This window comes from Monodelphis domestica, chromosome 2, assembly GCF_027887165.1.
Source record: "Monodelphis domestica isolate mMonDom1 chromosome 2, mMonDom1.pri, whole genome shotgun sequence".
In the NCBI taxonomy this organism is placed as follows: Eukaryota; Metazoa; Chordata; class Mammalia; order Didelphimorphia; family Didelphidae; genus Monodelphis; species Monodelphis domestica.
Genome location: NC_077228.1, coordinates 170,227,335 through 170,241,992, shown reverse-complemented (window position 1 = coordinate 170,241,992; position 14,658 = coordinate 170,227,335). Strand labels below are relative to the sequence as shown.

The following is a 14,658-nucleotide window of genomic DNA, read 5'->3' as shown; positions in this document are numbered from 1 at the left end:
AGTGTTTACATGAGAGGCCTCAGGAAAGTTGAAAACCAACAACGCATGTATGTGTCCCTGACTGCAGAAGGAAGAACTGACAGGCGCCTGTAGGAGGGATGGGACATGCTTCCTCTTCCTCACGTAGGGGAAGAAGGAAAAGGAAATCATTCTCCCCAAAACAGATCAGATTCAGGCCTAGAGACTTTTGTGAGAGGAATGAGGGAAGAATTTTTTTTAATTAAAAATTTTAATTTAGAATATTTTTCCATGGTTACATGATTCATGTTCTTTCCCTCTCCTTATCCACCCCCCCCCCATAGCCGACGCACAATTCCACTGGGTTTTGCATGTATTGCTGATCAAGACTATTTCCATATTACTGATATTTGCACTAGGGTACATCCGTAATCATATCTGAGGGGAGAATTTTTAAAAACTGACTCTATAAGGTGGAGAAGGCAAGGGTGAACAGCAAGTTGTTGAACACAGTCTTGGGGTATCAGTGACTAAAAGTTCAAGAGGAGTCTAGAGTGTGACCTGGTGGCCAACAAAGGGACCCCCACCTTGGGCTGCCTTGGGAGGCTGAAATGGTCAGTCGGTGTTCTGGGTCTAGATCAGGCCACATCTGCAGTCTTCTATTAGGCTCCACATCAGGAGGGACATTGATAAACTAGAGAACATTCAGGAAGGGGCCACCAGAGTGATAAAGATCATGCCAGAGTAGTCAGTTGGTAAGCTTTTCTCAAACACCTGATATGTGCTGAGAATTGTTAGGCCCTGAGTTCACAAAGACAAAAATAAAATGGTGCAGGGCAGCTAGGTTTCTTGGTGGTTAAACTCTAGGCCTGGAATCAAGAAGTCCTGGGCTCATATCTGACCTCAGACACTTCCTAGCAATATGACCCTGGGCAAGTCACTTAATCCTCATTGCCTATCCCTTGCTGCTCTAATGTTTTAGAATTGATATTAAGACAGAAGGTAAAGGTTTAAGAAAAAAATGTTCTCAAGGAACTTCCACCGTATTGTTTCATGTGTGGTGAGAGAAGGGAGAGGAATTATGTACAACTATAAGTATATACAAAAGAAACAGAAACACAAGGTAACTGGGGAGGAAGCCCCTGCAGCTGGGGATGGGGCTTCCTGGAGAAAGTGGTACTTGAGCTGAGCTTTGAAGGAAACTAGGAATTCTCAGAGACAGAAAGAACAGATAGTGTATTTGAAGAATACAGGGTAGTCTGGACAAAGGCTGAGAGATGTACTGGTCATGTATGAGGAACAGCAGAAGTCAAATTTGGATCACATTTAGAGTAAGTAGAAGAGGCTATACCAAGACTGAAAAGGCAAGATAAGGCGACTAGAAAGGACTTTATGTACAAAATAGGAGTTGGTACTTGATTCTAAAGGCACCTAGGACTTATTGGACAAGAGAATGATATGGTTAGACGTGTGCTTTAGGGAAATCACTTTGGTAAGAATGTAGAGGGTGGATTGAAGCAAGAGAGATAAAAGAAACCAAATAGAAGACTACTGAAATAGTCCCATGTGAGAGTCAATGAAGGCCTGAACTGTAGTAATGATTTTGTGAATAGAGAGAAGGGAATGGCTGCAGAAGTCGAAATAAAAATTAGCAACTGATAGGATCTTTGGGGTGAAGGAAAGATTGGAATTGAAAATGACTGAGGTTTTGAAACTGAGTGGCTAGAAGGCTGTTGCTTCCCTGAACAGAACCTTGGGAATTTGGTAGGGGGAGTAGAAAGGATAATTAGTTGTTTTAGACTTGTTGAATTGGAGATGTCTAGTAGACATTTGGGCCAGGATATCAGAGGCATTTGATGATATGGGACTAGAGCTTAGAAGAGACACTCGAACTAAGATATAGAGATTTGAGAGTCATTTGCAAGAGCTGATAGCCAAACCAATGGGAATTGATAAGTTCACCAAAAAAAGAGAACAGAGAGAGAGAAGAGAATCCCGGACAGAACTTTGGGGTATGTCCATTGGTAGGGTAGGATATGAATGATGCTCCAACCAAGGAAACTGAGGAACTTCAGTTAGATGGAAGAAGAGGCAAGAGAATTGTGTCATTGAAACCTAAAGAAGAGAGAATGTCCAGGAAGAAAGGGTAGAGTCATGGTTAGTCATTACAGAGGCCAGAATCTGTAAGTCTTTGGTAACAGTTTCTGTTGAATGAGATCAAAAACTATATTGCAGAAGGTTGAAAAATATGTGAGAGAAGAGGAAGGGACAGTAAGGAATATAGTTAGCTTTTTAAGGAATTTGGCTATGAATATGGAGATATAGGATGATAGCTTAAGGGGATGCAAGTGAGGGTTTTTTCACAATAGGAGAAACCTAGATGTGGTCATAGAGAGTAGGGAAGAACTTATAGGCAAGAGGGAGAAAGTGAACATTAGAGAGGGAGAGAATGATTCAACAGATATAACAGAATTATATACCAGAAGGGAAGGGAGGGAACAGAGTCATGGATACATGTAATGGGAGTAACCATGGCAAGGAGTCATCCCTCTTCATCAGACAATGTAAAGATTGCAGAAGGTAGCAACTTTCTTCTTAGAAGCATAAGGCAAAATCCTCAGGTGATGGGTGTGTGAAGAAGAGAATATGGGAGGGCTTATAGAGAAGAGGCTTGAACTACTGCTGTCAGGAGTTCATTAGAAAGTCAGTTAGAGGGAATAGCTGGGTAGCTCAGTGGATTGAGAGTCAGACTTAGAGAAGGGAGGTCCTAGGTTCAAATGTGGCCTCAGACCCTTCCTAGCTATGTGACCTTGGGCAAGTCACTTAATCCCCACTGCCCAGCCCTTATGGCTTTTTTTTTTAATATTATTTTATTTGGTCATTTCCAAACATTATTCATTGGAAACAATGATCATTTTTTTTCCTCCCCCCTCCCCCTTATGGCTCTTTTACCTTAGAACGAATACACAGTATTGATTCTAAGTTGGAAGGTAAGAATTTTTTTTTTAAGTCAACTAGAGAAACTCATAGAACTCTTTCATTTTCTGTGGCTGTGGCTCATTATGATCTTCTATGCTAATGAGCCTTGTGGTCCAACATCCCTCCCCTGGAGCGGCTGATCACTGGCTGCAGCTCAGTGCCTGGTGGGTTACCTGGGAGCCACTATTAAGGTTTGTGTCATCATTAGAAGTAAGGACAAGCAAAATAGAAGTAGTTCTGACCTTCATGTAGAGTAACCCATGACTGCTGCTAGAGATATCTGAGTGTCACTTCCAGCAATTGCTCCTCTATGAGTGCTACATGCAGCAGAAAAAAAAGTGACCCCTACCATCTTGGCCCTCCAAAATCAGATCTAGACTTCTTTGGGAAGTCAATTTTTCCATTCATGACAACTACATTGGAACACCCAGAACACCCAGGTTGCTCATGGTACTCATGCCTGAGTAGGTGGTATGTCATCAAGCCCGGTAAAACCAACCCTGGCCCCTCTTCTAAAATGGTAACACTCCCCCCCCTACTGTCCCCCTGCTGCTCCCCTGCTCCTGACATAAGCTAGACACAGAGTCCATTTCCCCCTTTCTTCTCCCCCTGGCCCCTTTGATTAAGGAGGCTGCTTGAACTTAAAAGAAGTTCTGGTGTATATGTGTGTGTTTTAAAAGGAAAATAAAGTGAAATACCAAAACTGAAGGCAAGAACTCATACTTTTTAACTGTTATCTTTCTAGCTTTCTAGCAGCCTCAGTAACTTTGTTTAGTTTATATTCATAAAAAACTAATAAACTTTGAACAGCCTTTTTTTTTTTTAAGAAAATTATTTAGGTAGGAGTAAAAAGATTGCCTTGTTTTGCAGTAAGATTAGATAACATAAATTTATAGTGGGCCCAGGCTGCATGGTTGGGTGATGTTCTCTAGATATGGACAAGGCAGAGGAGAATATATAGGATAGGGATTTGTAAGGCATCAGGATCAATAGGACAAGGGAGCAAGGGTTTCAGGAGTAGAAGGCAGTCTGATATTGGGCTGGTTAAATATAGATTACAAAAGGGAAGCTGAAACAGAAGTGATGGCCTGAGAGGGCCCTCAGATATGGAGCAGCTGGAGATTATAGTTAAGATCAAGAATGTCATTAATAGGACTGAAGCATAGGGAGGAACAGGATGATATAATGGTTAATTGGATATGGGAATTTTAGAATTCTTGGTCATGGAAATGGAATAATCACTTGTGGGTGATAAGATTAAGGGTATGCTATCCTTGTGTGCAGTAGACTTGGAATAGAAGAGTAGGTCACAAGAGTTGAGAGTGAGGAACTGAAAAGCTAAGGAGTTTGAAGTAACATCATCATGTATGTTCAAATCTCCAAGTATAAGGACAGGAATTGGAGTAGAGGGAAAAACTTGGAACTGTGTACTGAACTTAATGAGAAATTTGGGAGGCTAAGCTGGAGGCTAGGAGATAACTGTCCCCAGGATCTGAATTGAGTAATATATTTGAATAGAATGAACCTCAGAGGAGGAGAAGCTGCTGAATTTCGGTGTCAAAGGGAAAGTTTGGAAGTGGCAATGGGGAGCAAGAAATACTTCAACTCCTTGAGAACAAGTACGTTGGGGACTGGGTATGAGAGAAGATGCAACCAGTACCAGAAAAAATAGCCGAGGGTACAGTATCATGTGCTGTGAATTCTAGAAGGTAGGAGCATAAGAGGAAGAGGTGTAAAATGAAAGGAAGTTTATTAATGATGTAACACAGATTCCAAATGGCACAGTGGAAGGGGAGGGAAGAGCTGGGCTGGAACCTGAGAATGATAGAGTTAAGGTGGATGGGTAGACATGAAGTAGGGGAGTAGAGATCAATTCTTGGGCAGCTGTGTTCAGGAGAGCAAGAAATTGTAGGAGCTTGTTGGACAAGACCAGGAAGTAGATCCTAGTACTTTTACTGATGGCAATAGATGACTGCTATGTCTGAGTTGGCTCTGCCAGATGGGAATCAGTTGAAGAAATTTGGGGATGAGAAGGGAATGGGGTCTAAAGAAGAGAAGGTTTGGGAGTAAAGGGAATATGGTAGCTATCTTCAAGAATCTGAATGAAGGTTTGTCATCTGAAAGAGTGACTGTACTTATTTTACCAAATCTAGAGGACAGAACCGGGAATAAAGAGGTGCAATTTATGCTTGAGGTCAGGAAGAACTAAAAAAAAAAGTCTAATCCACTCCTTAATAAGAACCCTTTTACATACCTGGTCTAGGAACATGTTTTCCATTGGTTTATGGGGTATGAGTGAGCTTATTGAATATAGGTGCCAAGGGAGAAGAGTAGTAGGAGTACAGCAAACTCCCTCAAGAAAAATCCTTATCAACACATCTAGAAAGTCTACCAGACTGAATCCTGATCAGGAAAAACAAGGGAAAAAATCACAAGGAATTTTTCCAGCCTTTGTCTTCAGAGAGGTCTGTGGGTATTGGGGGTAGGGTCTGACACACTGGCTACAGCACTCCCAAATACTGAGAGGTTCTACATAAGGAAAAGAGAAGGTTGTAGATCCATCGCAGAAGGCCTTAAATTTGTTCATGGTGCAAGAACAGGTGCTCATGGGCAGTTCTGTCACTACTCTGGCCCAAGTCACAGATCCAGGGCAGACTGAGGGGGGATCCACACCTAGGAGTGGCATTTCAGAGTGAGAAACAGTTGTGAGTCCTAGGCTATGTAGCAAGAGCAAAATGAGATCAGAAGCAAGCAGCTGCTATATGTCTCAGACCCCAAGGGCAGAAGAGGATCTCAATGCTAGCCTTCCGCTAGAATCAGTCTGAAGCCTACAGCAGAATAACCAGGGCACTAATCCCAGACCAAAGGGGAGTTTCAGTTTCGTCCCTAAACCAGCAGTTTTCCAACTGGTTTATAGTGGCTGAGTCCAAGAGATGTTTACTGAAACTCCAGGCAGAATGAATCCACAGATCTGTTGCTCAACCCCAAACCCCAGGTCAGAAGCTTGCTTTCTCAAACCAGAGATCAGACTTTGTCCTCATTCAGACCACTTTGGAAGTCCTGAAAACTTGCAAGTCCATAGCTTGAGCTATTTCTGAGATCCTGGAATAACACAGTACTCAATTTACCTAGAAAACCAGCCCAGACATTCTATTCAGAAGTACACAGAAGGAGGCAGCTGGGTAGCTGAGTGTATTAAGAGCCAAGCCTAGAGACCTGGGTTCAAATGTGACCTCAGCCATTTCCCAGCTGTGTGACCCTGGGCAAGTCACTTGACCCCCATTGCCTAGCCCTTACCACTCTTCTGCCTTGGAACCAATACATAGTATTGATTCTAAGATGGAAGGAAAGGGTTGAAGAAGAAGAAGTACACAGAGCCTGGCTCCAACATAAAATCTGAAATAAGAAAGTAGGCTAGAAGAATGAGCAAACAAAAACAAATCCTATCATCAAAAGCCATTATGGTGATTAGATGCTCAAGACACAAACCCAGAAGAAAAGAATGACTCCAAAACATCCATGATCAAAGCCTCAAAGGAAATCACAGTATAGGCATAAATTCAACTAGAAATCCTGAGAGAGATGAAATATGTTGTTTTTTTAGAGAGTTAAAAAAATGTTTATATAAAATGAGAGTATTTAAGGAAAAATTAGAAAAGAAAAGAGAAGTATGGTAGAAAGAGAATTAGAATGGTCTAAATAGAAGCTAATGACTCTATAAGACAACATATTAAAGCAGAGTCAAAACTGAAAAAAATAAAAGAAAGTATAAATTGTCTTTTAGTAAAAAACAACTGATCTTAAAAACAGATTGTGAAGAAAAAAATTAAGAATCATTAGGCTCCCTGCTAGCCATGGCCAAAAAAAGCCTAGACATCATATTTCAAGAATTCTTTAAAAATTGATCAAATCTTTTAGAATCAGTGGGCAAAGTGGAATTTAGAGAATCAACTGATCACTCCTGAAAAAGAACCTAGATCAAAGAAAAAAAATACTGCTGGCAAATAGTACTAAAGAATTCAACTACCAAGAAGCCAGTTAGGGTCATAAAGGCTTACACAGTCACAACTATAAAGAATCAGAAAGCTTAGAATATGATATTCCAGAGGGTAAAGGATATAGACTTATGACCAAGAATAATATACCCAGCAAAACAGAATATAAATGCTACAGGACAGGGCAGGGGTGAGGGTGGACCTTTAATGAAATAGAGGACTTCCAAGGATTCCTGATAAGACCAAAGGTGTGTAGAAACTTTGACAAGAAGTTAAAGGAAATCTAAAAAAGTAAACTACTTCAGATACAAGGAGATGATACATGTGTTCCTTAGAAACCCTATCAGAGATAGAATGGAAATGAAGAAAAAGAATTTGGTAAGGGAGAAAGAAAGGAGAAGGTTAGAGGAAACTATCCCATATAATTAGTGCATAGTAGAAGTCTACACAAACAAGGAAGAAGGTTTGGAGGGAGCAGTTAACACTCAAAGTTCATGTTAATCTGAACTAGTCAAGGGAGGTAAAATTAGAGGGGTTTGCTAAAGGAAGTCCTAAGTGAAACAAATTCTAAAGAGATACAAAAATATTTATAGCTCTTTTTTCTCTAGCAAAGAATTAGAATCCGAAGGGATTCCCCTCAACTGGGGAATGGTGGAGCAACCTATGGTATGTGAATGTGACAATACTATTTTGCTGTAAGAAGGAAATGGTTTCAGAGATAGGTGGCAAGACTTGTATGAACCAATGCAAAATAAAGTGAGCAGTACACTGGTACACTAATATTGTAAAAACAAACATTTTTGGGAAGGCTTAAGAACTCTGATGAGTGTAATGGCCAACTATAATTCCAGAGGACTAATTTTGAGACATGTTGCCACCCTCCTGATAAAGAGATGAAAGACTCAGAGTACAGAATAAGACAAAGGCAGGGAGGGAAACTAGCCAAGGCAGAATTTTGTTTGGCTTGCTTACATGAGAACATGTTTGTAAAAGAGATTTTGTTTTTGTTGCTTTTTCAGTGGGGAGGGAGGTGAGAGGGAAAGAAGACAGATTTTGCTGATTAAAAAAAAAAGATTGATTTAGAATTAACCCAAAAAATAATGATTTTGAAGCACAAGTTCTCCTATTTTTTATTAGCATGGTACAATTAAATGGTTTTTGTTTTTTAATTCTGGTGATTTGCTTAGACTGTGGAGTAGTATCTGTTCTGGTTGGGTGCACACAATTCCAAAAAAGAGAGTATTGCCCATTAAAAAAATCACTAACACAATTACTAAGTATCAGTTACTAAGGCTTTACTTAAGACAGTCTAGTGTCTAAGACTAAAAAGGTGATATATCCCTCTATAATCTGCCATTGTCAGAATAACCAGAATATTGTATTCACCATATTCTGGGGAAACATTGGTAAACTGCAGTGTCCAGAAGAGAGCAGCCAGAATGGGGAAAGGATTTAAGATTATGGCCTGTGAAGATCAGCTGAAGAAAGTAGGGATGTTTAGCCTGGGGAAGAGTTCATTTGTGAGGAACATAATAATTATCTTCCGTTATTTTCAGGGTGGTTACCTTGCAAGAGAGAGCATATAGATTTGATTCGAGTTGGCCCAAAAAAGACAATTAAGAGCAATGGATAGAAGAAATTGGAAAGAGGCAGGTACAGGTTGATGTATCAGAATATTTCATAAGAGATGACCAAGAGGGGGATGAGCTACTTCAGAGGTGATGAGTTCCCATTCCCTGGGGGCTTTCAAAGCAAAGGCTGGAGGAGACTTTTTGGTTAAGTGCTAGAAGGGATTCTGGGATTCTTTCTCAGGTCTGATTTGAAGGAAATGACCTTCCAACTCTTAACAGTTCCATGATTCTATGAAATCTTTTTTCTTTTGATTTTTTCCAAATATTTCCTTCCTTCAAGAGTACACAGAGCCTGGCCATAACATAACATCTGAAGTAAGGAAGTAGGCTGGAAGAATGAGCAAACAAAAACAAATCTCATCATAAAAGGCTGTTATAGTGACACAAACTCAGAAGAAAAGAATGACTTCAAAACATCTACAATCAAAGCCTCAAAGGAAAACTCAACTTGGGGCAACTGCCCAACTCCCACCTTGAGCCTTCCTTTGTGGCAAAGACTAAAAAAAGAAAAGGAAAACAGTTCAGTTTTTTCATTCAGTATTGCATGAAGCCATTTGGCACATTTGTTTCAGGCAATATTGCATTTTTTAAACTTCTCTGGGGCCAAGTTCTGTCATTATAACGACAGAGTACGGTTTCATCTTATTCATTTTAATGGTTGTAGTCATCATGTATATTGTTTTGTTTTCATCACTTTGAATCCTGTCATGTGGATTTTTCCATTCATTTTTTTCTGATTTTTTTGAATTCATAATTTTTATAGCTCAGAAAGATTCCATTATATCCATGTGATTCTCTATATTGTAGCAAACAAAAACATAATATCCTATAGTTGGAATAAAAAAAAAGAAACAACTGCCCAAGTTGAGGTTGGGATAGAATGTGACTAGGAAAGAGTTCATGTGAAAAAGATGAGGGGTTGTTGTGCGCTGTGAGCTTAGTAGTGTTGGGATATGGCAGATGATTTTATGCAGCGTTGCCTCCTTTAAATCCAATGCATGCCCAAGTTAAGACATCATCTCGTGATAGCATTGGTCCCCATCGAAAACAAATGTTGAACAACAGTGGTTTGTAATAAATGGCCATGACATCCAGAATGATCTCTTTCCTGTCGGACCCTCAGTGCAGATGGAGGAGATCAGGATAGGTCCTTTGCTGTCTAATGTAAATCTGGGTTCAGAGGTAAAGGCTCATAAAGGGAAAGATTTTACTTTTTCCATCTCTTGTATTGTTTTTCTCTTTTTCCATACCCAGGCTCTTAGCAAAAAGCAGAGAGAGCTGGCAACAGTGCTGGAAGACCCAGAGTGAGAAGGCCAGCCAGCTGAACTTCTGATCCTCGAAAGGCTCCTTGTCTCTGGCTTTGGAGGGATCATCTAGACAAATTAAGCTTAGTGAGGACCCCTGCAGACAGAATCCACAGGGGCCGAACTTTGGGGGGGGAAGCTGGTTAAGAAAAGGGCTCTAAAGTGCCCACTGACCCCAGAGCAGTGAAGGGATCAGCAGAAGTCGAGGATGGAAAGTCTCCTCCATGTGTTTTGGGCTTCCTGGGCACCACTCATCCTGCTCGTCCGCCCCATTTGCCATTTCCTTCTGTTTCCATGCTACTTTGGAGTCAGATGGGTGAGGAGTTTTCACTCATCTTGTGTTGGATTTTAATATCTCTTTCTTCACACACACACACAGTTGCTTCCCCTTCTCACGTGCCTCTCAGTCCAGACTGCCCCAGCCACAGAGTTTTTGAATCCTCTAATCATAGAATCTGTTTCCAATCTCCACTGATTGCTGCCTTGCTGGCCAGGCTGATGCCCTGTCATGTTCTCCCCACATCTGTAAATAAACTTCCTATACTACACTGTCATCTCTCCGCTCCCAAGATGTTTGTCCCGGTTGGCCTCAGCTGCCCCAGACTGGGTCCCTAGGCCAACATGGAGCATTTGGATGCTCGACCTTGAGTTGCTTTTGCAAGTAGGACAGCCTCCTGGCTCCAGTGGGTTTTCTCAGTCTATAGAATCTAAAGCCCCCCGGCTAGGAGATGGGATGCACCTTAACTCTCGCCCTGATACTAGAACCTCTGGGGCTCTCTCAGCCTTGGTCTCCATCCCAGAGACTAGAGACAGGCCATTTTGTCGGCTTGTCCTACCTTGACCCTCACCCTCTTTTCCTATTTCGTGTCTGGGCTGCTTCAGAATAAATCTACATAACTTACATATCTCATTGTAGGGGTGTATACAAATAAAAATGTGTTGTGTATACAGATAAAAATAAGTTGATGGTCTCTAAAAGTGTCTTTCTCTGTCATTTTAATTACTCTTCACCATTCCCCCAAATAAGAAGAAGCTGTAAGATACCGGCGTAGCAGAATAGATCCATTTACCCGTTTATTAAGAATAGCCTATGCATAAATAAAAAGCAACACAGTCCCTCCAAAGACATCTGGGTAGGGAGAAATAATGTGAAGTTAGAGAAAGTTTAGATAGCAGGAAGGACTTCCACAGAGGAGCCCAGAGAAATCATGGGGAAACTAGGCTCAGGTTGGAGTTGAGCTCCACCACCATCTAGTTTCTTCCCCAGCCCTTGGTCCCAGGCTGTTCCCCACCCCCCACCCCCCAGCCCTGCAGCCTGGGGGGATGTGTTTGTTTTCTTGGTGGTTTTCAGCCTAGACGGTCCAGCCTTTCCCTCGGGCTGCTCAGAACTCAGTCCAGACAGAGGAGACCCATGTGGCCTCCCTCTGCCTTGCAGACCAGGTCTGTATCTGGAGGGGAAGTCAGGCATTTCAGTGCACAATGTTTTGAAACTGCTTTCTATCCCAACCCCACCCTTTTTTAAACCTCACCTTCTGTCTTGATATCAAGTATTGGTTCCAAGACAGACTTAGTGGCAAGGGCTAGCAATGGGGGTTAAGTGACTTGCCCAGGGTCTCATAGCAGGGTGGGTGGGTGGGTGTCTACCTAGGACCTTTTGTCTCCAGGCCTGTTGCTTTACCCACTGACCCAGCTGCCCCTCTATTCCCTTTGAGGATCCATCTTCATGAAACTCAAGGAGAAGACACTTAATTCTTGTTTAATTCCAGGTTGCACGTTTCAGAAAAACGATTCATGAGGAGTGGCAGAAGAGAGTGGGGTGTCTCCCCTTGAGTGGGCTCTCATGTAGAAGGATTAGATTTTGCTTCCTTTGACTCCAGAAGTCAGAAAGAAGCAGGAGTAATTGTCAGAGAAGCAGATTTAAGTTACAGGTAAAGAGAAACTTGCCAAGTATTAAAGCTCCCCAATGGAGCAGACTGTTTGGATGGAGTAGTTTTGTCTTCACCAGGGATCTGTCTTGCCCAGGGTCATATAGCTAGGAAGTGCGACCAGATTGGAACCCAGGACCTCCTGTGTCTAGGCCTGGCTCTCCATCCATTTAGCCACCCAGCTGCCCCCAGGGCTCTGTCTTCAAGGAAAGCCCGGACTGCCACTCATCAGGTGTGCCACAGGCCGTCAGTGGGTCCAAGCAGCCAGCAGAGCCCCTTCTGACTGAGATTCTATGAGGGAGCAGGGCCCTGCCCAGGCCCCAATGGGCAAGTAGTGGGTGGGCATCAGGAACGTCCCCAGCCTCCTTCCCCCCTGCCAGGGGATTCCATGTCTCTTTCCAGGACCCTCAGACACCAGGAAGTCTTCCTTGTTTCAGTGGAAGCACCCTCCGACGTGTCAGTCTATGGAGGTGGCGCTCACTAGTCCCATTTCTAGTCCTTTTCAAGAAGCCTGAACTGGGCTGTAGCGGCTCCCACCCTCTCTCCTCATCTGAACTGGATTCTCTGCACATTCTCCCCAAGCCCTTCACCCTGTTCTTCAGCACCCGGCCCGAGAGTCCAGCTCAAGCCTCCACTCAGCATCGCAGGCAAAGCAGACCCTGACTTTTGGCATCTAAAGGGGTCACAGGACTGGGGTAACCAAGGGCATTGACTGGCGTTCTTCCTCTGGGGTTTGGCATCTTTTCACAGGGCCTGAGCCACTAGGATCAGATTCATGGAAATCATAGGCTAGGAGAGGAAACAAAGCTCACTCTGCTCATTGACCTATTTAAAACCCATCATCCTGGATTCCCCTCTTCCTCCCCTGGCTCCCCATTATGCCTATTTAAGCTTCCACTACTCTTAGCCCCGAGGAAGGCGGAGGGTCCCCGGCCCCTTCCTCAGCTATGTATAGTCTCTGCCCGTAGAACCTCCAGGCTAGGGCCCGAGCAGCTCAGAACGGCTGTACCCACTGGACTCTCCAGGTCCTTATCCTCCCATCCCTTGGACACTTGATGTCTCCCCAAACCACAACATCCTTTGAGGTTTGGGCCTGTTGATGCCAAGCCGGATAGCCTTCAAATAGAGCTGGCGAGGTTCAGCTCAGGCCCACCCTTCTGTGGTCAGCCAGAGGAATACCCCTCCCCTGGGGGGCCAGGAAGCTCAGAGGGTATAAATGATGCCCTGAAAAAGGGGGTGAAGACACACAGGACCAGGCTGGACTGAACTGAACAGAACGTGAGCTCCTGCCGGACAGAGCCGCACCATGAAGACAGTCCTCCTCCTCTCCTTGCTGACCCTGGCCACCCTCTGTCTTTGCAAGCAAGGTGAGTGAGGGTCTTTGTGGAAGGAGCAGGGCCCGGCTCCAGCGCCCGTGCTACTCCTCCCCCGTCCTCTTCTGTGATTCCTCCCAGTGCATCAGTTTGGGGAGGATTCCCCCAAAGACCACCTTCTAGGGGTCAGAGGGCAGGATGAGCTCCATAGAGCCACCGTCCGCTTCATCCCCTTGTCTCTAAAGGCTGGTCAGCCACTTGCCTGTCTAGCCTGACCAGCATCCACCCATCTTCCTCAAGATTTCTAAGAAGAAAATGGTTATTACCACTTACTTCATGCTCTAGTGCAATCCTGGTTTTTTCCTTGGGTTTGTCCCATATGAAAAAGGAACAGCCGAAGGGAAAGAATGAAAAGGGTCCTATAAGAAAAATGTTCTTATTTTTCAGATGCTCAAGCCGGGCCCCAAGACTCTGGCAAAAGAACCGGTAAGTAATGGGGACTTCCATGAGGGAGGCTGATTTTCATGATGAATGCAAAGGTCCCCGAGTGCCCCCTCGTTTCTGGTTTCCCTTGCCGCCGTCACCTCAAGGTCCCCCCAACTCCCACTGCTGCTCTCCCGCCTCCTGTCCTCTGCCCACTCTTGGGGAGCCGGCTCCCAAGTGTTTGTTCCATCACTAGGCTTGATTGGGTGGGGGGAGGGATTTGGTCACAGACATCCTTCCACCGGGCTAGCATGGCAGCCCACCACTGACCTCTCTCCTGCTCCCCAGCATTTGCCTCCAAACGTGACAGCAGCGAACTGGTGAGACCAAAGCGTCACCTGTATAACTGGCAAGGGTAAGTGACAGCCTGAGCAAGATGCTGTGGGGCGTAAAAGAGGAGGTGCTGGCCTCAGGTTTAACTTTTAGGCCCCAGAGAATGGGACTAGGGAGGGAGAATGAAAACCTCTTTGAGCCTAGGAGGGTGTCAAACCATTGGATCCTTCCCTCTGACTCTGTGCTGGGTGACCCCTTGGCCGTGAAATGCCCAAAGCAAGAAGGGACACCCTGGAGAAGCCCCTTCCTCGTTCCATTAACCCATCTTTGGATTCATGAGCAAGCCCAGAGGGGGAAGCCGTGGAGGCCAGACCCTCCTAAAACTCTCCAGGCTTGGAGAAGGCTAATCTATCCCTCTCCCTTAGGCTTCCCGCTCCCTACCCTGACCCCTTGGAGCAGAAGCGAGAGGTGTGTGAGCTCAACCCAGACTGTGACGAGCTGGCTGACCATATTGGCTTCAGCGAGGCATATCGGCGATTCTACGGGACGGCCTAGACCCCAAGACAGACACCTCCCTTCCTCCAGTTTGCTGCCTGTATGTCCTGGCTCTGCCCTTACCCCGAGACACCCAACCTCACGCTACACAGCTGTTCCCCAAAACCCTACCTGCTCCCTGGTGCTCCCCCTATTCACACTGCCAGTCCATGGCCAGCTCCAAAGTTCGTCCCTTCTGGCTTTTTCAGAAATAAATCCGAGGAGAGGAATCAGCTGGTCTGTCATTCTTGTGTCTGCATGTG

General features: G+C 44.2%; 2 protein-coding genes across 2 annotated transcripts in view; both read left to right on the top strand.

Moving 5' to 3' along the window:
- PMF1 (polyamine modulated factor 1) overlaps positions 1-10,845 on the top strand; it is a 31,877-nt gene extending 21,032 nt beyond the window's left edge. The window contains exon 5 of the mRNA XM_007482060.3: positions 9,818-10,845. Within this exon, the coding sequence (XP_007482122.1) occupies positions 9,818-9,871 (54 nt within the window). The 3' untranslated portion in view covers positions 9,872-10,845. The remainder of the gene's footprint in view (positions 1-9,817) is intronic.
- A 1,701-nt stretch (positions 10,846-12,546) lies between these two features.
- BGLAP (bone gamma-carboxyglutamate protein) lies at positions 12,547-14,625 on the top strand. Its single transcript, XM_016430418.2, has 4 exons — positions 12,547-13,159; positions 13,553-13,591; positions 13,877-13,943; positions 14,287-14,625. Exons 1-4 carry the CDS (start codon positions 13,099-13,101, stop codon positions 14,414-14,416), a joined length of 297 nt encoding a protein of 98 aa, XP_016285904.2. The 5' UTR covers positions 12,547-13,098; the 3' UTR covers positions 14,417-14,625.
- The last annotated feature ends 33 nt before the right edge of the window (positions 14,626-14,658 follow it).